At 45.7% G+C, this 26249-nt stretch overlaps 1 protein-coding gene across 1 annotated transcript in view; it reads left to right on the top strand.

Moving 5' to 3' along the window:
• wasf1 (WASP family member 1) overlaps positions 1-26249 on the top strand; it is a 91604-nt gene that overhangs the window by 48913 nt on the left and 16442 nt on the right. The window contains exons 2-4 of the mRNA XM_070884246.1: positions 12935-13093; positions 21578-21712; positions 22333-22396. Coding sequence (XP_070740347.1) covers positions 12961-13093; positions 21578-21712; positions 22333-22396 — 332 coding nt within the window. The 5' untranslated portion in view covers positions 12935-12960. The remainder of the gene's footprint in view (positions 1-12934; positions 13094-21577; positions 21713-22332; positions 22397-26249) is intronic.

Here is a 26249-nt window from a genome sequence, read left to right as displayed (position 1 = left end):
AATTGGATATTGCCAAGCTTGTTCCTTGTATGTTTGTATTTAATTTGAAAATTGCTCAAGATATTCCACTAATAATGTATTATGATACTGGTATTCTAATGTTTCTAATAAAGTAAAGGATGCAGTTTGATCAACTCAGTGATTTTCCTCTCTTTCCTTCCCTCCCTCCCATCCACCTCATTTCCTCCCTTCTCTATCGATAAATCAGCATGCCCTTTTGTATTCCTAATTGTACTATAATTTTCATGAAATCCTATACAGCAACATAAACATGCTTCTCTCAGTATTTAGTTACTAATTAGCTTTTACCGTTGTATCTACACAGTTCAAACAAGTTCACAAATGAATGTTTGTATTAAATACTGAGAGCAGCCACTATTGTTAATACTCTTAACGAATCTATCACCAGAACATGTTGCTAGGTGAAATCTGAGTTGTTGTGCCCTGTTTATAGTGGCAAACAGGAAACACATTTTCTAAAAATGAGTCCAATCAGCTACAAGTTAAACTTGTGCTGCATTAGACAAGTCATTTTCACCTTGCAGCAATGTAGACATGACCATATGACTTCAAAGCTGGGCCCCCACTCTTGAATCTAAAGCATTGTGGCCTTGCTGCCTACCTCTTTTTTGGCTTTCCAACTGATAAAATTAAAGTTAGAAACGTTTCAAAGTTGTGTGAAATAACACCTCATGTCGTAATCTATCTACTGTTAAACTCACATCACCATGCAAGAAGTAGCAGAATAGATGGGTAGAGGAATACAGTTATGTAGCAGGTTGAACAGCAGGTTACCCCAATCTGGTTCATGGAAGTGCCCTACAACATATAGGTGGTTCTCTGAAACATGTTTGCTGAACCTGGAAAATAGCATTGGATTTCAGTATAAAATATTTCCGTTTTAAAGTTCCTAATTAGAAAAAGAGACAAAAGTCTGTCAACTATCTTGGGCTAAATTTTGGCCAGGAGTTGCTCCGTTTTATTTTGGAGTAACCTGCTTTTTCTGGCGTAACTTAAAAATCCCCAATTTCCCCAATTAATTTGCACCAGCATAACTCACTTATGTGTTTTTTAGGTTTTTTTTCTCAAAAGGAGGCGTTACCAGCCACCTATGCCAGTTTTGCCCATTTGGGCAACTTTGGCCAGCTAATAGTTACTCCATTTCTACTTCGGCTAGCGTATGTGGCCACTACAGAAAACCCTTGCGGAGGGATAAAGAAACCGGTGTAGGTAGGTACGTTGGAGGCTATTCGTCCTGGATTCGGGGTGGAAAGCGGAGAGGACCTGGACCTAAACCAACCGAGCCTTACCCTTAGCAATGTTTGCAAACAAAAACTAACAATTCTATAAGAAATAAAAAATTAAAGTCCTACCTTCATCTTCAAACTGCAATTCACTTTTCTGCACTCAGCCCAGGAAGGCAGTGGGCCGGTGTGGGAGGCCATTCGGCCTGGGCTAGGGGCGGGCAGGAGAACTGATAGGGAGCTGGCAAAAAAACTTCCAATCTCTAATCTCAGTGTCCAGAGTTAAATCCAAATAAATAGCACAAAATCACTGCTTCTCAGAATTTTAAGGACAGGATTCATGTTATCCCCTCCCTCCCCCCTTTTTTAATCTTTTCTCCAATGAAACAAAGTTCAGCTCTGTCTCTCTCTGCATTGTTTGCATCTGAGAATCATCTCTTATTGCTTTTCTCTATATCCTAACTAGCTTTAAGAGCGAGAGCATTAACACACAAGCCCTGAGTGAACAGATGAATAACAAGAAAGCAAGATATTCTACCTCAGAAATTCGGTTTGCGAAGACACAAGCAGCTCTTTAATAGCCGATTGCCAACTCGCAGACTCACAGCGCTACTGCGCATGCATGGACATCACTAATCACTGCGCATGTGCAGATGTTCTGGCACATTTTCCAGCGCAAAATGATTGGCCACGCTGCACGACTGCAGTGAAGAGGCCAGACAGCGGCAAAAGTTCCAACATTCTTTTTCGGTGCATCTCTGAACGTACATAAGCGACGCAACTCCGGTAAGTGCGCCAAAAAACAGGCTCGGCCAAAATTGAGCCCATTATCTTAGTTATTCTATCTATTTAGCCACCAGTTAAGTATTGTTATTAACCTTTCCATAGTAGAAAACCGTCATTTGGAAGCTTTTGTACCTGTGTAGATAGAATGATTTGGTCTGAGTTGCATGTTGAAGGAGTGTTTCATGGTAGTCACAGAAATTGTTGGAAGTGCGGAGCTTTAAACTTTACCATACCTCATTTCAGTCCTTTCCATGCAGGTCAGTACTGGGGTTTGGTGATGGAGGGGGGGATGGGTGGTATGAATGGAAAGAACTGTTTGAACAAGAGAACCTCTTTTGTGGTTTGGTGAGTAAAGCTGATGATCTGGGTCCTGAGGACTTATTTTACGATTTTTGACACTGGAAAATATTTCTTTTCATAGAGGTTGAGCAATAGCTGGAACAGGCAGCCATGAAAACTGGTTGTGATCAAGACACTGGACTCATTTAAGAAGCAACTGGATATGTGATGGAATAATGTTACTGTTGATGTGCTAAAAGGATGAGATCAAATATCTTTAAAGACCTACAAACCGATCCTGTGAATATCTGTCTGTGCAATAATGAGATCATATAAGATCACCCTTCCTTTGATAATCTCTTTCCTCCCCACCCCCCAGCCCATCCCAAGGCCTTTCTTGCAGTGCTCCCAGACCCGATCAAGACCGCAATATGGTTCTACCATTTGGAACATGTACTACGCAATAAAAGTTACAGCATTTCAAAAATAATCTATTTGGTTTTGAAGTACTTTGGGACACCTTAAAACTTGTGATGTAACTGGAACTTTCTTCTGGCTTTTGCTCCTCCTCCTAGTGCTAATAGAAAAATACATTATAGATTTTCATGTCCACACCTGTGGTACACAGTTTTATAAGAAAATGATAAATTATAGAATTTTAAAAATCCATCAAGCCTATTCCTTGCACAATTTACCCTGCTGTGTATTCTACACTGATTTATCTCCTGACAAAGGTATTAACCATAGGAAGAAAAAGCTCTGCAATTTTTTTTTAAACCTAGCCCCAATGTCATTGAGAAAACATCTGACCAGTATTCTATAACCTGACTAGTTGCATTCAACGGGTGATCCTTCTATAGTCCAGCCAAGGGGGATTAGCTGAAGCAAGCTGGGTAAGACTTGTTACAGGCCACAAAATTAGAACTGCAATAGACTACCAGCTGAAGCTGTTTATGGAAAGAGGCTTAGGAATTTGTAATTTGGAAAAGACTGCGGTCCATCTGGTTGGTCCTAAATGCTAATTATTTTCAAACTACTGTCCTCCCTGGGCAATCCCTTTCACATGTTCACCACCCTCTAGATAAAGTAATTAAATCCAGTCTACCTCTGCACTTTGCCTCTTCTAACCTTAAGACTGCATTTTCAAATTCCACTCCAGGGCCATGAATCCTGTCCTTAAAATTCTGAGAAGCACTGATTTTGTGCTATTTATTTGGATTTAACTCCAGGTTGATTCTGGAGATGAGGGGCTTGACTTATGAAGATAGATTGGGCCTTTATTCATTAGAGTTCAGAAGAATGGGAGGTGATCCTATCGAAACATATGATAATGAGGGAGCTAGACAAGGTGGATGCAATGAGGATATTTCCACTCATCGGGGAACTAGAACTAGGGGATATAGTTTCCGAATAAGAGGCCGTCCATTGAAAACTGAGCTGAGGAGGAATTTCTGAGGGTTGTAAATCTGTGGAATTCTCTGCCGCAGAGAGCTGTGGAGGCTGTGAATATATTTAAGGCGGAGATACAGATTTTTAAGCGATAAGGGAATAAAGGATTATGAGGAGCGGGCAGGGAAGTGGAGCTGAGTCCATAACCAGATCAACCATGATCTCATTAAATGGCGGAGCAGGCTCGAGGGGTTAAACGGCCTACTCCTGCTCCTATTTCTTATGTTCTTATGTTTACCGCTATTGGCAGGGCTGCATCAATGGGTTTGATCGGTTGGTATTCTGGGCGTGGCGTACGGGTCGGGAGTGAGCCGAAGGTCCAGCGGTAATTCAATCCGCGGCGTTGCACCTCTGCGCACCTCTCCCCAACAGTATGTCCCATCGCTGCCACAAACAACGAGCCGAGGGTCCGCCCAGGCTTTGCAAGCAGATTTTCGCCACGGAGGGTCAAATCACAGCGAAAACCCGGTCACAAACCTCTCCATCAAGTTGAGCCTATAATCTAGACTGTAAACTCTAAATTGCATTGTTTTTCGGCTGAGATGTCACACCAAGGCTCCGTCTGCTTAGGTGACTTAACAACATGGTTTTCTGCTGGTGCCCTGAGCAATATTTATCCCTCAACCCCAATGGCACCAAAAACAGACTAACTAGTCATTGATCTCATTTGCTCTTTATGAACCCTTGTGTGCAGAAATTGTAAAGGTGGCTGTGGTTCAAATGTAATTCATTGGCTATGAATTATTTTGGTATACCCAAGGAACTTGAAAGGCACTTAATTCATTCATGCAGAAGGATCCTAGTCATCCAGTTGCAGCATCTAATTGTTTCTTCCAGGGTTTTCACCTCCACCACTCTCGATATCTGGAAGTCCATTCCATATGTTTTCACTCTAATGAAGAATTTCTTTCAGCCTATGTTATCTTGCCCTACACTCGCAATTTAAAGTATCATTGAAGATTTACCTTTTCATTCTGGAGTTATATTTGCCATTCCTCTCCTCAAAACAACACAACACTTGCACATCATGTATTTGTACTCCTCTTGGGGAAATATTGTATGTCAAGATATCCAATATTGTTCATGCTATGAACATCACTATCCTAGCTCTTGATATTTCCAATGGCATCTTTCGAACTTTTATGCTACTCTAGACTTAGTTAGAACTAATTGTCACTTGCCTGACTGGTCTTTCAGATTCAGGCCGTCTCCGTCTCCGTCCTGCAGTCCTGTTCTGGCCAAACTTGTTTCTTTACCTTCTGTCAGCAAAAGCGCACTGATAGCATCTAATTAACTTAGTAACTCTCAGTTCTAATTGGTTAGAAAAGCATTGGAAGGGATCGGTGAAGGTACAAAATGCAACAGAGGTAATCGGTGAATGTTTCACCCACATGGAAGTTAGAAAACTGGAGGGCATCATCTGGGCTGCTCTCGCCAACGTGTTGGTAACCATAGAGTGGAATCAATTGGAAGTCTGGGAGCAGCCTATAGCTATCTTCAAAGTATAAAATACTTTTATATTGATGCACTGAATATCTGCAAATGCAGATATTGAGCAACATAAAGAGCTGTGTGTTATGATTTATATCCACAAGTAGGCTCATCAGACCATTAAGCTTATAAAGTATGTCCCTTGGCTCGTGTTGTGTTTTTAAATATCGGTTGTTTGCCAATTAATTTTTAACTGAGTTGGGTCTTGGCTAAATAGATTTAAATGTGAACCAGAATGTGTGGATTGCTAATTGTTTCCAGTAAAGTGACCTTATTTCTTTTCCCTCCATACCATTTCGATTGATCTTTGATTCATAAAATACTAATGTTATTTCATGGCAATGTTCTCATTATTTGTCCTGTTGATTAATACAGTCAGCAGCTAGAAATGAGGAATTTCTTCGCTCAGAGGGTTGTGAATCTTTGGAATTCTCTCCTCCAGAGGGCTGTGAATGCTGAGTCTCTGAATATATTCAAGGCTCAGATAGATAGATTTTTGGAGTCGAGGGAAATCCAGGGATATGGAGATCGGGTGGGAAAGTGGAGTTGAGGTTGATGATCAGCCATGATCTTATTGAATGGCAGAGCAGGCTCGAAGGGCCATGGCCTACTGCTCCTATTGAGTTGGATCCATCTGAATTCAGCCATGCTGGTCCTTTTTTAGGCAGGAGCACCACCAATCGGAAGTGCTCCGTCCCAAAACATGTTAACCACTTTGTTATTTTGTTGCAAAATTACGAATTGTATTCTGCTTGAGATCTGCAGTATGACCTCGCCTGATTGGGAAAACCTGTTTGTATGATGTATCCAATAATTCTCTCAAGCTAATTTTCATTTGAACAGAAATTTGCATCCTTTGTGTTCCCGGATGTTTATCCAGGCATTGAAATGTAAATATGAAGTTGAGTATTGGAGCTACCTCTGATGACTGGCTGCTGGATGGATTATTCATTTCTAGCTTGGACACCTAATTTTGTGGGTCTCTACTAAGCATTGTTGTTTAATTGGTAAAGGACTGTCGTTGGGTAGCAAAGCCCATTTCACCATATTTTAAATATTTCTAGAATAGTACTTGTTGAATATAGATCTCTCTGCTTTCCTTTCTTCCCCATTCAAATAAAATCTACGACTTTGAAATCTCAACATGATTATGTAACTTTGAATTTCTCATGGCTGTTGCACCCGTTAAAAATAATGGAGTATACGTCAAAGAAATCATTTCTGACCTGGTTTTCAATGGGAGAATCTCTCTCTCTTAGGCAGTCCCTCAGAGTCGAGGATGACTTGCTTTCACACTAAAAATGAGTTCTCATGTAGCTGATGAGTCCTATGCGGGACCTACAGTCTCTGTCACAGGTGGGGCAGATGTTGGTTGAAGGAACTGGTGGGTGGGATGCTTGGGTTGTCGTGTGCTCCTTCTGCTGTTTACGCTTGGCTTCCGCTGGCTCTCGTTGTAGAGACTTGAGGTGTTCGGCGCCTTCCCGGATGCTTTTCCTCAACTTTGTGCGGTCTTGGGCCAGGGATTCCCAGGTGTCAGGGATGTTGCACTTTTCAAAGAGGCTTTGATGGTGTCCTTGAAGCGTTTCCTCTGCCCACCTGGGGCTCGCTTGGCGTGTTGGAGCTCATAGAGTCTCGTATCGGGCATGCGAACGATGTGTCCCGCCCAACAGAGTTGATTGAGCGTGGTCAGTGCTTCGATGCTGGGGATGGTGGCCTGAGCGAGAACGCTGATGTTGGTGCACCTATCCTGCCAATGGATTTGCAGGATCTTGCAGAGGCAGCGTTGGTGGTACTTCTCCAATGTTTTGAGGTGCCTGCTGTACATAGTCCATGTCTCTGAGGCGTATAGGAGGGCGGGTATCACTACTGCTATGTAGACTGAGCTTGATGCCGGGTTTGAGGACCTGGTCTTCAAACACTCTCTTCCTCAGGCAACCAAAGGCTGCACTGGCACACTGAAGGCGGTGTTGGACTTCGTCATCGACGTCTGCTCTTGTTGACAGGGAAGCGTTACAAGGATACCCTCAAAGCTTCCCTCATAAAGTGAAACATCCCCACTGACACCTGGGAGACCCTGGCCAAAGACCGCCCTAAGTGGAGGAAGCGCATCCGGGAGGGCGCTGAGGCCTCGAGTCTCATCGCCGAAAGCATGGAGAAATCAAGCGTGGTAAGAGCGTGCGGCAAACCGGTCCCACCCACCCTTTCCCTCAACGACTATCTGCCCCACCTGTGACAGAGACTATGGTTCTCGTATTGGACTGTACAGCCAGCTACGAACTCATGTTAAGAGTGAAGCAAGTCTTCCTCGATTCCGAGGGGCTGTCTATGATGATGTTGACAGGAGGCTCCCAAGGTATGGAAAATGATCCACGTTGTCCAAGGCCTCGATTTTGATATCGTGGATTTTGATAATCTGGAAGCAGTGCTGCATGGTGGGGGCATAGAAACATAGTCATAGAAAATAGGTGCAGGAGTAGGCCATTCGAGCCTGCACCACCATTCAATATGATCATGGCTGATCATGCAACTTCAGTATCCCATTCCTGCTTTCTCTCCATACCCCTTGATCCCTTTAGCCGTAAGGGCCACATCTAACTCCCTTTTGAATATATCTAACGAACTGGCCTCAACAACTTTCTGTGGTAGAGAATTCCACAGGTTCACAATTCTCTGCGTGAAGAAGTTTCTCCTCATCTCGGTCCTAAATGGCTTACCCCTTATCCTTAGACTGTAACCCCTGGTTCTGGACTTCCCCAACATCGGGAACATTCTTCCTGCATCTAACCTGTCCAATCCCGTCAGAATTTTATATGTTTCTATGAGATCCCCTCTCATTCTTCTAAATTCCAGTGAATATAAGCCTTGTCGATCCAGTCTTTCTTCATATGTCATTCCTGCCATCCCAGGAATCCGTCTGGTGAACCTTCTCTGCACTCCCTCAATAGCAAGAATGTCCTTCCTCAGATTAGGAGACCAAAACTGTACACAATATTCAAGGTGTGGCCTCACCAAGGCCCTGTACAACTGCAGTAAGACCTCCCTGCTCCTATACTCAAATCCTCTCGCTATGAAGGCCAACATGCCATTTGCCGCCTTCACCGCCTGCTGTACCTGCATGCCAACTTTCAATGACTAATGTACCATGACACCCAGGTCTCGTTGCACCTCCAGGTTGGTAGTGGACCTTTGTCTTACGGATGTTTGGTGTAAGGCCCATGTTCTCGTACGCTCCGGTGAAGGTGTTGACGATGGTTTGGAGTTCGGCCTCCGAGTGTGCACAGATGCAGGCGTCGTCTGCATACTGTAATTCAATGACAGAGGATGAGACGATCTTGGATCTGGCCTGGAGGCAGCGGAGGTTGAACAGTTTCCCGTTTGTTCTGTAGATTAGCTTCACTCCAGCGGGGAGGGTTACTGAGGGTGAGATGGAGCATTGCAGCAAGGAAGATCGAGAAGAGTGTTGGTGCAATGACGCAGCCTTGCTTGACCCCGATCCGAAAGTGAATTGGGTCTTTGGTGGATCCGTTGGTCAGGATCACAGCTTGCACGTCGTCGTGAAGCAGGCGAAAGATGGTGACAAACTTCTGGGGGCAGCCAAATTTGAGGAGGATGCTCCATAATCCCTCACAGATGACCATGTCTAAGGCCTTTGTGAGGTCAAAGGCGACCATGTACCATGTTGGTTCTGTTCCCTGCATTTTTCTTGGATTTGTTGCGCGGTGAAGATCATGTCCATTGTGCTCCTTTAGTGGGCATAATCAGCTTGCGACTCTGGGAAGAGTTCTTCAGCCACAGGGTGAATAACCAGTGTTGAAATGATGCTTTTTGGTTCACATGTATGAGTTTCTGCTCTTTGTAGCTAATACTTTTCAGCTGCTTATGATCCATGACTTGAGCTTTCACCAGAGGAAATAAATCCTAAAAAGGAATAAAGTGCGCTTATTTTAAGTGTTGATGAGAAGATGGTCTTATTGAAGAGTTACATAGTCATAAAATGTTAGAACACAAAACAAGCTATTTGCAAATTAACTCTTCCATTGTTTATCTCCCCAACTACCCAGTCTAATCCCACACTTCTCCATGCTCCCCATACTTCTTTAAAGCTTTTTTTCAAGCAACTCTCAATAAGCAAAGGAATTCTACCATAATCGCCCCTCCTGTAAAGAATATGTTTCTAACTGCTCGTCCTTTAAATTCTTATTACATTATTGAATTTTTAATTGCCATGCTAACATCCGAGTTAATTTTATTTTTTACGCTCTATAATTAGATACCCAAAAAAAACTGTGGTCCCAGCTGTAACTTTCACAGGATTCTGGGATGAGGGAGGGCCCAACTACAGTGAAAGTTCCCGCTTTCCCAGTCCTCCGTGGGATCTGTTTTAGTATCATCAAAGGCGTCCCTGGTCAGACCAAGCATAAATGCTGGTGGCCATCAATGTTTGGGGCATACCTGGGGACTCAATCCAGGGATTGTCACCTCGATGACCAAATAGGAAGAGAATTTTTTTTTTTTTTAAAGTGGGCTACTGGGGGAAATTGTAAGTTGTTTCTGGGGGCTCTCCCACAAGTAAGTCATTCTGGGTCCACCAGGATTAACAGTGGAGATTCCGGGTATGAGCATCTAGACACATGCTGGGATGTGCCTTGCTGTGGATTTTGAAGGGCACAGTATTCCGGCTGCAGCCTAACTAAGATCTTGTACAAGTTCAACAACACCTCCTTACTTTTGTATTCTGTATATCTAGATACATAACTGAAGATCTGCCTTTTTTATTTAGTTGCCTAATCTACTTGTGTGACCATCTTTGACCTGTGTATCTATACACCAAGGTGCCTCCACTTCTTTCCTCTATTTAAAATCTTGACATTTGAGCTTTTCCCACACACAACTGTATCTATCCGTCTAGGCAGTCTATCCTCCTTTTAGTCTTTCACAATTTCCCCATACTCCTCAATTTAGTGTCTTCAGTAAATTTTGATATTGTTTCTTCAATTCCTAAATCCACACCATTTATGTATATAAATACATCTGGCAACCATAAAGTATCCTTGTATAGCATCTTTTAACAATCAAAACACCTCCAGGCACTTAACAAATGTGAGGGGGGTGGTGAGAAATGAAAATTGATTAGGAGAAAGTAGACGGTATATGGATTTTGAGGAAACTTTGAGGGGGGGGAAATTAACAAGATAAAAGGTTGGGAAAATAATTAGGAGTGGTGGGGCAAAGGGAATGGGCTGTGCAGTAAGCAGGAATTGGAGTGGAGGTAGAATTTCATGAGGCCAAAGAATTTATAAATGGGAATAACGATTTTGAAATTGGTGCATTGAGAGATGCTAAACCAGTAATGGTTATCAAAGAATGGTTTGATGGGCTCATGGGGCTATCAACAGGGTAGCATTGGGTGGTAGAATTTTCAATAGATTGGAGTTTGTGCAGAGAAAAAGATGGGAAGACTATTGAGATCATTGAGTTTTAGGGGTGACAAGCATGTGATGAAATAGAAACTGAGAAATGGGATGTTTGAAGTGGAAATTTGCTGTCTTGATGTTTTGGATTTGGGGCCCATCTTCCAATTAACAGCGACACTGAGGTTGTGCATTCAGCCTGAGCCACTGACTCCATCCATCTCTCCAATTTCTGTCTGAGGCTGAACTATACTGTTCGCAACCTTGGTGTCATATTTGACCCTGAAATGAGCTTTTGATCACACATCCGCAGCATAACTAAGACCGCCTATTTCCACCTCCGTAACATCGCCCGCCTGTCTCCGCCCTTGCCTCAGCTCATCTGCTGCTGAAGCCCTCATCCATTGTTGCCTCTAGACTTGACTATTTCAACGCACTCCTGGTTGGCCTCCCACATTCTACCCGACGTAAACTACACGTGATCCAAAACTCGGCTGTCCATGTCCTAATTCTCACCAAGTCCCGCTCACCCATCAACCCTGTACTTGCTGGCGTACATTGGCTCCAGGGTAATTAGTGCCTCGATTTCAAAATTCTCATGGTTGTTTTCAAATCCCTCCATGGCCTTGCCCCTCCCTATCTCTAATCTCCATCAGCCCCACAACCCCCTCTTTTCTCCTCCTGCCTCCAGATGTCTGCGCTCCTCTAATTCTGCCCTCTTGAGCATCCCTGATTATAATCGCTCAACCATTGGTGGCCGTGCCTTCTGTTGCCTAGGCCCTAAGCTCTGGAATTCCTTGCCTAAACCTCTCTACCTCTCTTTCCTCTTTCAAGATGCCCCTTTAAAAGCTACCTCTTTGACCAAGCTTTTGATCCCTGCACTAATTTTTGCTTATGTGGCTCGGTGTCATTTTTTTCTCATATCCTGTGAAGCGCTTTGGGATGTTTCACTACGTTAAAGGTGCTATATAAATAAAAGTTGTTGTTAGTTGTATGGCTGGAAGAGGTTACAGAGATAGAAATGGGTGTGTCTATGGAGAGATTTGAACACAAGGATAAGTATTTTAAATTTGAGGTGTTGCTGACTGGGAGCCAGTGTAGGTCAGTGAGCACGGGTGAAGGGTGAATAGGACTCTGGATTCGGAGCAAGGATGCAAAGATTCTGGAAAGATCCAAGTAGGGTGGTTTTGGTATTGCCAGTGTTAAGCTGGAGAAAGTTTATCCACAACTTGTTGGCAGATAAAACAGTAAGAGACATGGCTGAGATGTTCCAAATGTAATGCTGGCGAGAAACATTAAATTGGTTACTGTCAGCATGATGATCAAAAACCGCAGGCGATGGAGTTGAGGAATCTGATGCAAGAAGGACGTATAGAAAAGAATGCTTGTGAGCAGAAGAAAATAGTCTCCATTTCTCTCAACCTTAATTCCCCAAGCTGCCGTATAAAGTAGTTGGTAAATTAGGTTTTTCAGCTCTGGATAATCAGATAAAATATAGTACTTGCATCAAAAGTTGATATAAATAATTTTATAAACCTTTCTATTCTGGTCAAGTGTATTTGCTTTAAAGGCACGGGACTAATTAATTTGGATTCTGATCATTAAAAGCATTGTCAAGTTCTTGTGCAGAATTTAGATACTGGTTTTAATGTTCCAGTCTCGAAGGGGTAATTTTAACTTAACCTATTGGGCAGAAAACCATGTGATCAGGGGCAACACTGGTTTTACATCCCACCCTATTCTACTTTCCATTGAAGTCAAAGGAGAGCAATATTGGGCAAGGTGTAAAACTGGCGTTTCACCCAATCCTGTGGTTTTCTGCCCAGCGGGTTTGGTTAAAATTACCCCCAAGTGTCCCTCCAGCAACAATTATTTGTTACAGATCTCTTGTCAAGTTCTAAGGAAAATCAATCAAGTACTTCCAAGGCAGAATTGTAATGCTTTTCTAACCTTACTGGAAAATGCTTTCACCACAGCAATTCGCATTAATGGAATCTTTTGGTTTCAGGATCTCAGTACCTTAACGTGACCTAAACCCTGGTGATGAGATCATCCATTTTTATTAATTATGCTGCTTTAATTTTTTTATGTTCAGAACTTATTTAGTCTTTCTGGAATTAAAACAACTCTGTTTTTCTTCCTGCCTGCCTCTCCCTGGAGAAATCCTGTTTTTGTGGAGAGGAAAGTAAAAGCTTCCTTGTAGCATATTTACATGTAGCAGTGATTCCAGTCACTCCTAAAGAACACTAATATGTTGATTTCTCTCCATCCCAGGTTTCTCGCTCTAACTTTAATTCAGAATGCCATTAGTGAAAAGGAACATAGAGCCCAGATATTTATGCCATACAGTACTGCCAGGAAATATCCGGAATGAACTGGAATGCGTGACTAACATTTCTTTAGCAAATGTAATCCGACAGCTGAGCAGCCTTAGTAAGTAACTTGCATTTCACTTCGAATACATTTTCCATAATGTTTGACATTATTTATTTGACATTGATTTATTGTCCCACAAGTAAAACATTCTGTATAACACTCGCACCACAACGAATTATAGGTAGCATTAAGTGCATGGTGTAGTTGACCGAGAACGCTATGGTTTATTGTATAACCTTACTTCCACATATATTTTAAGAGCAGTTCTGTGCTTGAAATTTTTTTTTAAATAAGTTTTTCTTCCTTTTGGATACGACCATATTTCTTTTAAAATGTAATGCATATAATTTCCATCTTTTAGTTTTATAAGTGCCATTAAGAAAATTATATATGACTGTTACCTTAAAATATAATGGCATACATGACTTTTAAAAAAAAAAAAATGACTGATGCATTAACAAAGGCTAATGCACACTTGCTCAATGCTTAAAAATGGATGCCTACCAGCTGTCAATCCAGGTAAGTGGGCTCAGACTAACCTCTGACAAATTATTCACTTTCCTTTTGGACCAATGCCTCTGTCACAGTCCTCTGCTGACACTAATTTTATATGATTCATCCTTAGCAAATAGGTCACCAGCTGAAGCCAATCTATAATTTTTCCCCCTTCTTTCTTGATGTAACAAATTACACTGTAATGACAAAGGATTTTCTGCATTAATCTAATCAATTCCTATTGAGTGTGATTCGACCTCTGCAAAATCTACTACCAAGCATGCCTATTGTGGTGCTTTCAATTGCCTGAAACATTTGAATGGCAAGTTTTTGTTCAGTGAAGACTCTATGGGGCCCAAGTTTCGAGCCGCGCCTAGAACGGCGCAGTCCCGACCTGGACGCCCATTTTTCGCGCCACAAAGTGCGCCAAAAAAACCCCTCCAGATTCTCCACCTCCCTGCAGGTCCTCTGGCCCTCGGCGCAGCGCAGCAGGAGCTGTAGGGGGCGGAGCCAGGTCCCTGCGTGAAAACACTGCCGGGACCTCTGCACATGCGCGCTACAGTGGGCACGCAAGTGCAGTAGCTCCAGGCGCCCGAAACTGTGGGAGGGGCCCGAAGCACGCAGCCCCTAGCCCTGGCCGAATGGCCTCACTGGGGCTGCGTGAATAAGGCTCCTCCCACGGCCAGCTCCTGCTTCCTCCCGACTCGACTCCCGCTTCCCTTCCCGCCTCCGGACCGGACCCGACTCCCGCTCCTCGCCCCCGGACACAACACGACACCCGCTCCCGGACTGGACCTGACACCCGACCACCACCCCCGCTCCTGGACCGGATCCGACACCCGCTCCCCCCTGACCGGAGCTGACACCCACTCCGGCCCCCGGACTGGACCCAACCTGACCTCCCTCCCCCCGACCTGACCTCCCTCTCCCTCTCCCTCCCTCCCCCGACCCGAACCGAGCCGACCTCCCTCCCGACCCGACCCAACACCACCTACCTGTAAATCTGGTGCTGGGGACGGGCCCTGCCCAAAGTCTCAGGCCCGGCCCGTTCAGCCTCCCTCCCCCTTCTCCTTCCCGCAATCTCCTTCCCCCCCCCCCCGCAATCTCCTTCCCCCCCCCCCCCCCCCCCCCGCAATCTCCTTCCCCCCCCCCCCCCCGCAATCTCCTTCCCCCCCCCCCGCAATCTCCTCCCCCCCCCCCCCCCGCAATCTCCTCCCCCCCCCCCCCCCCGCAATCTCCTCCCCCCCCCCCCCCGCAATCTCCTTCCCCCCCCCCCGCAATCTCCTCCCCCCCCCCCCGCAATCTCCTTCCCCCCCCCCCCCGCAATCTCCTCCCCCCCCCGCAATCTCCTTCCCCCCCCCCCCCGCAATCTCCTTCCCCCCCCCCCCGCAATCTCCTTCCCCCCCCCCCCGCAATCTCCTTCCACCCCCCCCGCAATCTCCTTCCCCCCCCCCCCGCAATCTCCTTCCCCCCCCCCCCCCCCCGCAATCTCCTTCCCCCCCCCCCCCCCGCAATCTCCTTCCCCCCCCCCCCGCAATCTCCTCCCCCCCCCCCCGCAATCTCCTCCCCCCCCCCGCAATCTCCTTCCCCCCCCCCCCGCAATCTCCTTCCCCCCCCCCGCAATCTCCTTCCCCCCCCCCCGCAATCTCCTTCCCCCCCCCCGCAATCTCCTTCCCCCCCCCCCGCAATCTCCTTCCCCCCCCCCCGCAATCTCCTTCCCCCCCCCCGCAATCTCCTTCCCCCCCCCCCCCGCAATCTCCTTCCCCCCCCCCGCCGCAATCTCCTCCCCCCCCCCCCGCAATCTCCTTCCCCCCCCCGCAATCTCCTTCCCCCCCCCCCCCACCATCCGTCCTCCCTCCCCCCATCCCCTATCCCTTTCCCCCTCCCCCTGTCAGACAGAGACACACTGAGGGGGGCATCCCAGCACGCTGTTGGAGGGCTCCCGGTGCTGCAGTCGGTAAGCAGAAAATGTTTTACTTAATTGATTTTTTTTTAATTATTTCTTCTTAATTTTTTTTGATTGATTTATTGGTTGATTTATTGATGTATTTATCATTTATTATTGATGATGGCTCTTTATTTGAAAAACTGAAGTGTTTAATGTTTGTAAACTTCCCTTTTAAACTCCCCCCCCCCCCCCCCCCCCACCATTCCCTACGCCTGATTTGTAACCTACGCCTGATTTTCTAAAGTGTAGATGAGGTTTTTTCGAGCGTACAAAAATCTTCACTTACTCCATTCTAAGTTAGTTTGGAGTAAGTTTTCACTGATGAAACTTTGAAAACAGGTGTAAGTGGCCGGACACGCCCCCTTTTGGAAAAAAAAATTCTGTTCCAAAGTGAAACTGTTCTAACTGTCGAGAACTGGAGCAAACTAAATGACGAGAATTCCGATTTCTAAGATACTCCATTCTACACCAGTTGTTCCTAAGAATCAGGAGCAAATCATGTGGAAACTTGGGGCCTATATTCCATTTGATATATTTGCAATCCATTTATGTTCTCCTTTTATCCTACTCAAAACAGACTGCATACTGTAGGGAACAGAATCTAAAGTCTAATTGGATTTTTTTTTGTGCATTTAAGAAATTTATATATCCTTTTGCGGAGACATTTTCCTCCCTCTCCCCTTTCTCATTTACTTCCTTCACTTAATTTTCTACTCCTTCAGGTGAACATGGCTCTTGTGGGGGCCTGGAACAGTTTCTCCACCACTGCTGCTGCTCTTGGTTGGCTGCCAGGAGGTGCATGACAACAAACCAGTAGAGATTCTAGGGTCGGTTTTTATGGCTGGTATAAATTGGGCGGGCAGTTAAAATGGCCGGTGAAAGTTGCCCGCAACAATCTCACTGCCTTCCCACGTGTTGCAATCTTCGCCTGCTCTTCTGAGCAGGCATGAGGGACACTCGCTGGAAGGCACTGGGGTCTTTTTTTTTTAATTTGCAAATCGGGCTCTGGGGTCAAAATCTCCCAGGCTTCACACTGCAGAGGGTTGGGAGGTTTGCCATCTGCCATGGATTTCTGCCCGCATGACCACAGAAATAAGTTCTGTTTCTTCCCAACTCCACCCCCTCGTTCAGTGCCACCATGGAGAAGACCCTAGCCCTGGTGCTTATTTGGTACAGTTGAGTTTGGCAGAATAAAGCAATCACAAATTCATCCCATGAAAAACATAAGGACAGAAGAAGTATGAAATAGGAGTAGGCCATATGGCCCCTCGAGCCTGCTCTACCTTTCAATAAGGTCATGGCTGATCTTCAACCTAAACTCTACTTTCTTGCCCGATCCCTATATGCCTTGATTCCCATACTCCAAAAAGCTATTGATCTCAGCCTTGATTATACTCATTGACTGAGCATCCACCGCCCTCTGGGCTGGAGAATTCCAAAGATTCACAACCCGCTGAGTGAAGAAATTTCTCCCGTATCAGCCCTAAATGGCCAACCACTTATCCTGAGACTATGCCCTCTAGTTGTAGACTCTCCAGCCAAAGGAAACAGCCTCTCAGCATCTACCCCTCTCAGAATCTTGTATGTTTCAATGAAATCGCCTCTCATTCTTCTAAACTTCAGAGAGCGTAGGCCCATTCTACTCGATTTTTTTTCCTCATAAGACCACCTTCTCATCCCGGGAATCAATCCAGTGAACCTTTGTTGCACCCCTTCAAAGGCAATTATATCCTTCCTTACGTACAGAGACCAAAATTACATGGTGCTCTAGGTGTGGACCCGTCAAAACCCTGAACAATTGCAGCAAGACTTAATTACTCTTATACTCTATAATGGCCAACATGCCATTTGCTCAGATGGAGGAGGAATTTCTTCAAGGGTTGTAAATCTGTGGAGTTCTCTACCCCAAAGAGCTGAGGAGGCTGGGTCGTTGAATATATTTAAAGCGGAGATAGACAGATTTTTGAGCGATAAGGGAGTCGTGGGTTATGGGGAGTGGGCAGGGAAGTGGAGCTGAGTCCATGATCAGATCAGCCATGGTATTAAATGGCAGAGCAGGCTCGAGGGGCCAAATGGTCGTCTCCTGCTCCTATTTCTTATGTTCTTATCGCTCAAAAGTCTCTCTATCTCCGCCTTAAATATATTCAATGACCCAGCCTCCACAGCTCTCGGGCAGAGAATTCCATGGATTTACAACCTTCTGAGAGAAGAAATTCCTCCTCATCTCAGTTTTAAATAGGCGGTCCCTTCTGAGAATATGTCCCCTAGTTTTAGTTTCCCCTATGAGTGGAAATATCCTCTCTCCATCCACCTTGTCGACCCCCTCATTATCTTGTACGTTTCGATAAGATCACCTCTCATTCTTCTGAACTCCAATGAGTACAGGCCCAACCTACTCAACCTATCTTCATAAATCAACCCTATCATCTCCAGAATCAACCTTGTGAGCCTTCTCTGAACAGCCTCCAATGCAAATATATCCTTCCTTCAATACGGAGACCAAAACTGTACACAGTACTCTAGGTGTGGCCTCACCAATACAGTTGTAGCAGGACGTCTCTGCTTTTATACTCTATCCCCTTTGCAATAAAGGCCAACATTCCATTTGTCTTCCTGATTACTTGCTGTACCTGCATATTAACTTTGTGTTTCATGCACAAGGACCCCCAGGTCCCTCTGTACTGCAGCACCTTGCAATTTTTCTCCATTTAAATTATAATTTGCTTTTCTATTTTTTTTCTGCCAAAGTAGATAACCCCACATTTTCCCACATTATAATCCATCCGCCAAATTTTTGCCCACTCACTTAGCCTGTCAATATCCCTTTGCAGATTTTTTTTGTGTCGTCCTTACAATTTGCTTTTCAACCCATCTTTGTATCATCAGCAAACTTGGCTACATTACACTCTGTCCCTTCATCCAAGTCATTAATATAGATTTTAGATAGTTGAGGCCCCAGTACCGATCCCTGTGGCACCCCATTAGTTACTGTTTGCCAACCGAAAAATGACCCAATTTCCTGACTTTCTGTTTTCTATTAGTTAGCCAATCCTCTATTCGTGCTAATATATTACCCCCAACACCGTGAACCTTTATCTTGTGCAGTAGTTTTTTATGTGGCACCTTATCGAATGCCTTCTGGAAATCCAAATACACTGGTTCCCCCTTATCCACCCTGCTCTTTACATCTTCAAATTTGCTGGAGTTCTTTATCAAACATGATTTCCTTTTCATAAAACCATGCTGATTCTGCTTGATTGAATCATGCTTCTCCAAATGTCCTGCTACTGCTTCCTTAATAATGGACTCCAGCAATTTTCCAAGACAGATGTTAGGCTAACTGGTCTATAGTTTCCTGCATTCTGTCTGCCTCCTATATTAAATAGGGGTGTTACATTTGCAGTTTTCCAATCTGCTGGGACCACCACAGAATCCAGGGAATTTTGGTAGATTACAACCAATGCGCATCCACTATCTCTGCAGCCACTTCTTTTAAGACCCTAGGATGCAAGCCATCAGGTCCAAGGGACTTGTCCGTATTTAGTCCCATTATTTTACGGAGTACTGCTACTTTAGTGATAATGATTGTATTAAGTTCCTCCCTCCATTTAGCCCCTTGATTATCCATTATTGGGATGTTTTTAGTGCCTTCTACCGTGAAGACCGATACAAAATATTTAATCAACATCTCTGCCATTTCCCTGTTCCCCATTATTAATTCCCCAGTCTCATCCTCTAGGGGACCAACATTTACTTTAGCCACTCTTTTTTTCCTTTTTATGTATTTGAAGAGCACTGTTCGAGTTTAGAAATCACATTTATTGCAACAAAGCATTTGTAAAAGTTTATTTTTAATTATTCATTCTTGGGATGTGGACATTGCTGGCAAGACCAGCAGTTATTGCCCATCCCTAGTTACTTTGAAGTTTGATACAACTGGGTGATTTGCTAGACCCTTTCAGAGGTATTTTAAGAGTCGACCATATTGGTATGGGACAGGAGGCACATATAGGCCAGACCAGGAATGGACAAGAGATTTATTTCCCTAAAAAGGACACTAGTGAATCAGTTGGGTCTTTGGTTGAATGAATAAGGTCAGTGGTCCATGGAACCAACTCCTTCCAACAGACCATGTATAATTTTCAGTCATTGATTCAGCATAATTTATTTAGACTCCTGAGGAAGGTAACCAACAACTGGAAAAAGTTCTAAGATGATGAAAATTTGTCCTCAAAGTAAATCAACTTAATTTATTAACCATTCATTACAAACTATTCAACCTTCAGTAGTTATTTTCCTAGGATACAAGCCATTGGGTCCAGGGGACTTGTCTGCCTTTAGTTCCATTATTTTGCCGAGTACTACTACTACTTTAGTGATTGTATTAAGTTCCATTTTCCTTCCTAATTGCTTGCTGTACCTGCATGTTAACTTTGTGTTTCATGTACAAGGATACCCAAATCTCTGAACACCAATATTTAATAGTTTCTCACCATTTAAAAAACATTGTATTTCTATTCTTCCAACCAAAGTGAATAACCTCACATTTCGCATTATACTCTCTCTTCTACCTTGCCCATTCACTTAACCTCTCTCTCTCCCTTTGCAGACACTGTGCCCTCATAGCCCTACTCTGCAACACTTCCCATTTTAAATGAATGAATACACTCAATCATGAAGGGAAATATGAGATTATGTTCAACAATGCTTCATTGTAACGTGTGGTGGCTGTTGCACATGGGCTTCACAGAGCTGGGTCTTGGTCCAGTGGCAAGGATTACCCAAGACAACTGCACGGACATAGTACGCACACATATCTCAGTGTGGGCTGGTCCGTACTGCCCCTGGGCCCTTGCCTCTCCTGGGCCCCGATCAGGTCCCTCCACAGTATATCCCCGCTCCTTCGCCACGACCTCGCCACTCCTGCTATATCTGCCCACACTCCAATCACCGACCTGGGCCTTGATGACGTCCCCATCCTGTACCAGCTCACGCTGCTCGCTGAAGTAGTATACCTCCACGCTGCTCCAGGGGCCGCCACACCTCCCCTCCTTTTATGGCCCCGAACTGCCGCTGGTGTTCTCACTCAGGTCGGGGCCTCCGTGCATTGAAAGGTAGTAGCTTCAGAGCCTATTGTTAAAATTAAGGTACTTCTTAGTGAAAGGACAATTGCAACATTGATAAGATGCTGGCTAAAGAATAGAAAATAGGAGTGAATAATGGATGTTTTTGGAATGGAGGGATGTAAACAGCAATTGTGAAGAGAATTGTAAGCAATGTCATGAGGACATAGATTAGGGAGTAGGTGGAAGAAAATTAATGTGGCTCAATGTGAGTTGACACATTTTTGAAAGAAAAATAAGGAGAAGAAATATATACCAAATGGTAAAACTTTAAAAGGAGTAAAAGAACCTGGGAGTCAGATACGTCTTTAAATATGGAAGGACAAGTTCATAAGGTTGTAAAGAAAATACATTGTTAGATCCTAAGTGCATGGAAAGTGAAGAGGTAATGCAATACAAATCATTGGTGAGTCCACAGTTAAGAAAATGTAGCCTATTTGGGTACACTACTTTAGAAAGGTTGTTATGGCCATGGGGAGGGCACTGAAAATCTTTACTAAAATGAGGAACTTCTGTTATGAGAAACTGACGATTTATACTAGAATAGAGAAGGCCCAGAGAAGATCTAATAGAGGTGCTCAAAATTGAGATGTTTTGGTTTGGTAAGTCAGGGAAAAACTTCCCATTGGTTGGTGAGTTGGTGGAATACCCCACCAGAAACAGTGGTAGAAGCAGAATCCATAATAACTTTAAAAGTGAAGTGAATAAATATTTTAAAATGGAAAAACTTAAAAGGGTATGGGAAAAAGGCACAGAAATGGAACAAAGTATGCTCACAATGCACTGTCAAACTTTATGAATTCAGTGAGTAACAAGTTTTCATTGATTAATTTCCACTTTTAGGTCCTGTAGGTGACCTTAATGCATAATAAGAGTTTCTTGGGCTGGTGGATAGATGTCTAAGCTTGATTTTCGGTTTTATCATTGATACAGTCTTGGATCTGATCTAAGCTTTTTTTTAAAAACTGTTTTTAGGTAAATATGCAGAAGATATATTTGGGGAGCTCTTCAATGAAGCTCATAGTTTCTCCTTCAGGGTTAACTCTCTGCAGGAGCGTGTTGACCGTCTTTCTGTTAGTGTGACACAGCTGGATCCAAAAGAGGAAGAACGTAAGTTTTTTAAAATATAAAACGTTTGAACACTGCAAGATCTGAATTAGAATTAATGAACTTCATGTCCAAACCACAGAAAAGTGCTGGTGCATTTAATTTTTGTATGGGCTATTTCTGAAATTGCTTTTCTGCATGTATGGTAGTCTCCTCAAGCCCAGTTGTAATTGTTTGACACTTGGACTAACAAAATCCAATTTGCACTTGAAAACCTTACATTTGTACAATGTAGTTTAATATTTGTTCCCTTCCTTTCTGAAGTTTACATGACCATGTTGAGACTACTTTCATTGTGAATATCATAAAATGTACTTACCTAACTTTGTAATACTTGCCAGAGACTATTTTCTTGTTTAAAAAGCATGATGTGAAATTGTAAGAAGCCTCTAGTTTTCCAGCCATCTTCGCAATGTAGTACAGTGTGTTTTCTACAAACCTGCTACTTCACATACTAAAGCTTTTGTGTCACTACAAGTGAATACTCTGGATGAATGTGTTTGTTGTCCTGTACTATAAAATATGCAGAATTGTGTAGTTTCTATATTTGTTCTAGTATTTGTTACTTTGATCATTTTAACGTGATATTTTATTTGTAATAAATTCATCCCTTGCATTGATAGTGATGCTGAATTTTCAGATCATGATGAACTTCTATTACTCAAAACTTTGGAAGCAACATTGGCAGTAGGAGTGCATTTCTACTTATCGGACTCAATCCTAATACAGTATTATGTCACTTAGTACAGATCACATCCTCTGCGGTCTTTCTCTACCCTGATATTTGTACAGGATGACTAATGCTAGTGGTTATGACTCCTTCAGTTATTGAGACTGCCGAGCAGAGGCATTTTCTTTCAAGTGTTTTTTTTTGCCGGTATATTTATTTGATTTGTACTTTCCACCCCAACCAAAAATTCTGAGGTATTCAAGTGGTGTAACACAATTTCTGACCACTCTAAAATTGTCTAGTAAAGTACCAAGAGTAAATTTGCTTAAATCAATCTTCCAGTGAAATCGCTTGTGTTTCTACATAAATATAGTTGATCTTTTACTGAGCTTTCATTGCACTTGCCACAACCAACATTATTGAAACATCAAAGCAATTGCAAAGCTCCGCAGTGTCTTTTCATGAAGTTAATTAAGGCCTATTATAGATAAGATGCAATAACTCGCCGTTGAAGTGCTAGACTTCCTGTATGAACAAAGTTACATAGAGTATCAAAAATGCATAACAATAATTAAGAATTTTGATGTGTAAAATCCACGGGGGCGGCGGGGTGGAATAAATGTACGTAGTTTGTGTTTGTTGTCCTGTACTATAAAATATGCAGAATTGTATAGTTTCTATGGGCCCAAGTTTCCACCCTCTGGGGAAAATGGCGCATCTCAATAAGGCGCGCCGACTTTCTGGAAGAAAGAGTGCCGAAAACTTACCTCTTGATTCTCTGGTCTCCTCGGGATGTCTTCGTGCTCGGTGTGGCGCAGCACAAGGGGTTGGGGGCGGAGCCAGGTCCCGGCGCTGAAAACAGTGCCGGGACTTCTGCACATGCACGCTACTGCAGTAGCTTCAACCCCCCCGAGGTTGTGTGGGAGAGGCCCGGGTCCCCCCTCTTCTATTTCCCCCCCTCTTCTCTTTCCCCCCCTCTTCTCTTTCCCCCCCTCTTCTCTTTCCCCCCCTCTTCTCTTTCCCCCCCTCTTCTCTTTCCCCCCCTCTTCTCTTCCCCCCCCTCTTCTCTTTCCCCCCCCTCTTCTCTTTCCCCCCCCTCTTCTCTTTCCCCCCCCTCTTCTCTTTCCCCCCCCTCTTCTCTTTCCCCCCTCTTCTCTTTCCCCCCTCTTCTCTTCCCCCCCCCCTCTTCTCTTCCCTCCCCCCCTCTTCTCTTCCTCCCCCCCTCTTCTCTTCCTCCCCCCCTCTTCTCTTCCTCCCCCCCTCTTCTCTTCCTCCCCCCCTCTTCTCTTCCTCCCCCCCTCTTCTCTTCCTCCCCCCCTCTTCTCTTCCTTCCCCCCCTCTTCTCTTCCTCCCCCCCTCTTCTCTTCCCCCCCTCTCTTCTCTTCCCCCCCCCCTCTTCTCTTCCCCCCCCCCTCTTCTCTTCCACCCCCCTCTTCCTCTTCCCACCCCCCTCTTCTCTTCCCCCCCCTCTTCTCTTCCCCCCCCTCTTCTCTTCCCCCCCCTCTTCTCTTCCCCCCCCTCTTCTCTTCCCCCCCCCCTCTTCTCTTCCCCCCCCCCCTCTTCTCTTCCCCCCCCCTCTTCTCTTCCCCCCCCCTCTTCTCTTCCCCCCCCCTCTTCTCTTCCCCCCCCCTCTTCTCTTCCCCCCCCCCTCTTCTCTTCCCCCCCCCTCTTCTCTTCCCCCCCCTCTTCTCTTCCCCCCCCCTCTTCTCTTCCCCCCCCCTCTTCTCTTTCCCCCCCCTCTTCTCTTCCCCCCCCTCTTCTCTTCCCCCCTCTTCTCTTCCCCCCCCCTCTTCTCTTTCCCCCCCCTCTTCTCTTTCCCCCCCTCTTTCTCTTTCCCCCCCCCTTCTCTTTCCCCCCCCTCTTCTCTTTCCCCCCCCTCTTCTCTTTCCCCCCCTCTTCTCTTTCCCCCCCCTCTTCTCCTTCCCCCCCTCTTCCTCCTCCCCCCCCTCTTCTCCTTCCCCCCCTCTTCTCTTTCCCCCCCTCTCTCTCTCCCCCCCCTCTTCTCTTTCCCCCCCCTCTTCTCTTTCCCCCCCCTCTTCTCCTTCCCCCCCGCTTCTCCTTCCCCCCCCCTCTTCTCCTTCCCCCCCTCTTCTCCTTCCCCCCCCTCTTCTCCTTCCCCCCCTCTTCTCTTTCCCCCCCCTCTTCTCTTTCCCCCCCTCTTCTCTTTCCCCCCCTCTTCTCTTTCCCCCCCTCTTCTCTTTCCCCCCCCTCTTCTCTTTTCCCCCCCTCTTCCTCTTTCCCCCCCTCTTCACTTTCCCCCCTCTTCACTTTCCCCCCTCTTCACTTTCCCCCCCTCTTCTCTTTCCCCCCCTCTTCTCCTTCCCCCCCCTCTTCTCCTTCCCCCCCTCTTCTCTTTCCCCCCCCTTCTCTTTCCCCCCCCCTCTTCTCTTTCCCCCCCTCTTCTCTTTCCCCCCCCTCTTCTCTTTCCCCCCCTCTTCTCTTTCCCCCCCCTCTTTCTCTTTCCCCCCCCCTCTTCTCTTTCCCCCCCCTCTTCTCTTTCCCCCCCTCTTCTCTTTCCCCCCCCTCTTCTCTTTCCCCCCCCTCTTCTCTTTCCCCCCCCTCTCTCTTTCTCCCCCCCCTCTTTCTCTTCCCCCCCCTCTTCTCTTTCCCCCCCCCTCTTCTCTTTCCCCCCCCCTCTTCTCTTTCCCCCCCTCTTCTCTTTTCCCCCCCCTCTTCTCTTCCCCCCCCTCTTCTCTTTCCCCCCCCTCTTCTCTTTCCCCCCTCTTCTCTTTCCACCCCCTCTTCTCTTTCCACCCCCTCTTCTCTTTCCACCCCCTCTTCTCTTTCCACCCCCTCTTCTCTTTCCACCCCCTCTTCTCTTTCCACCCCCCTCTTCTCTTTCCACCCCCTCTTCTCTTTCCACCCCCTCTTCTCTTTCCACCCCCTCTTCTCTTTCCACCCCCTCTTCTCTTTCCACCCCCTCTTCTCTTTCTCACCCCCTCTTCTCTTTCTCACCCCCTCTTCTCTTTCTCACCCCCTCTTCTCTTTCATCCCCCCTCTTCTCTTTCTCATCCCCCCTCTTCTCTTTCTCACCCCCCCTCCACCCCCTCTTCTCTTTCTCACCCCCCCTCTTCTCTTTCTCACCCCCCCTTCTCTTTCTCCCCCCCCCTTCTCTTTCTCACCCCCCCTCTTCTCTTTCTCACCCCCCCCCTTCTCTTTCTCACCCCCCCCCTCTTCTCTTTCTCACCCCCCCCTCTTCTCTTTCTCACCCCCCCCCCTCTTCTCTTTCTCACCCCCCCTCTTCTCTTTCTCACCCCCCCTCTTCTCTTTCTCACCCCCCCCCCCTCTTCTCTTTCTCACCCCCCCCTCTTCTCTTTCTCACCCCCCCTCTTCTCTTTCTCACCCCCCCCTCTTCTCTTTCTCACCCCCCCTCTTCTCTTCTCACCCCCCTCTTCTCTTTCTCACCCCCCCCTCTTCTCTTTCTCACCCCCCCTCTTCTCTTTCTCACCCCCCCTCTTCTCTTTCTCACCCCCCCCTCTTCTCTTTCTCACACCCCCCTCTTCTCTTTCTCACACCCCCCTCTTCTCTTTCTCACACCCCCCTCTTCTCTTTCTCACACCCCCCTCTTCTCTTTCTCACACCCCCCTCTTCTCTTTCTCACACCCCCCTCTTCTCTTTCTCACACCCCCCCTCTTCTCTTTCTCACACCCCCCCTCTTCTCTTTCTCACCCCCCCTCTTCTCTTTCTCACCCCCCCTCTTCTCTTTCTCACCCCCCCTCTTCTCTTTCTCACCCCCCCTCTTCTCTTTCTCACCCCCCCTCTTCTCTTCTCACCCCCCCCCTCTTCTCTTTCTCACCCCCCCCTCTTCTCTTTTCTCACCCCCCCTCTACTCTTTTCCTCCCCCCCTCTACTCTTTTCCTCCCCCCCTCT

The sequence above is a fragment of the Pristiophorus japonicus genome, chromosome 7, assembly GCF_044704955.1.
Source record: "Pristiophorus japonicus isolate sPriJap1 chromosome 7, sPriJap1.hap1, whole genome shotgun sequence".
In the NCBI taxonomy this organism is placed as follows: domain Eukaryota; kingdom Metazoa; phylum Chordata; class Chondrichthyes; family Pristiophoridae; genus Pristiophorus; species Pristiophorus japonicus.
Note: the sequence above shows the minus strand (reverse complement) of the source record. Positions and strands in the feature narration are given on the sequence as shown.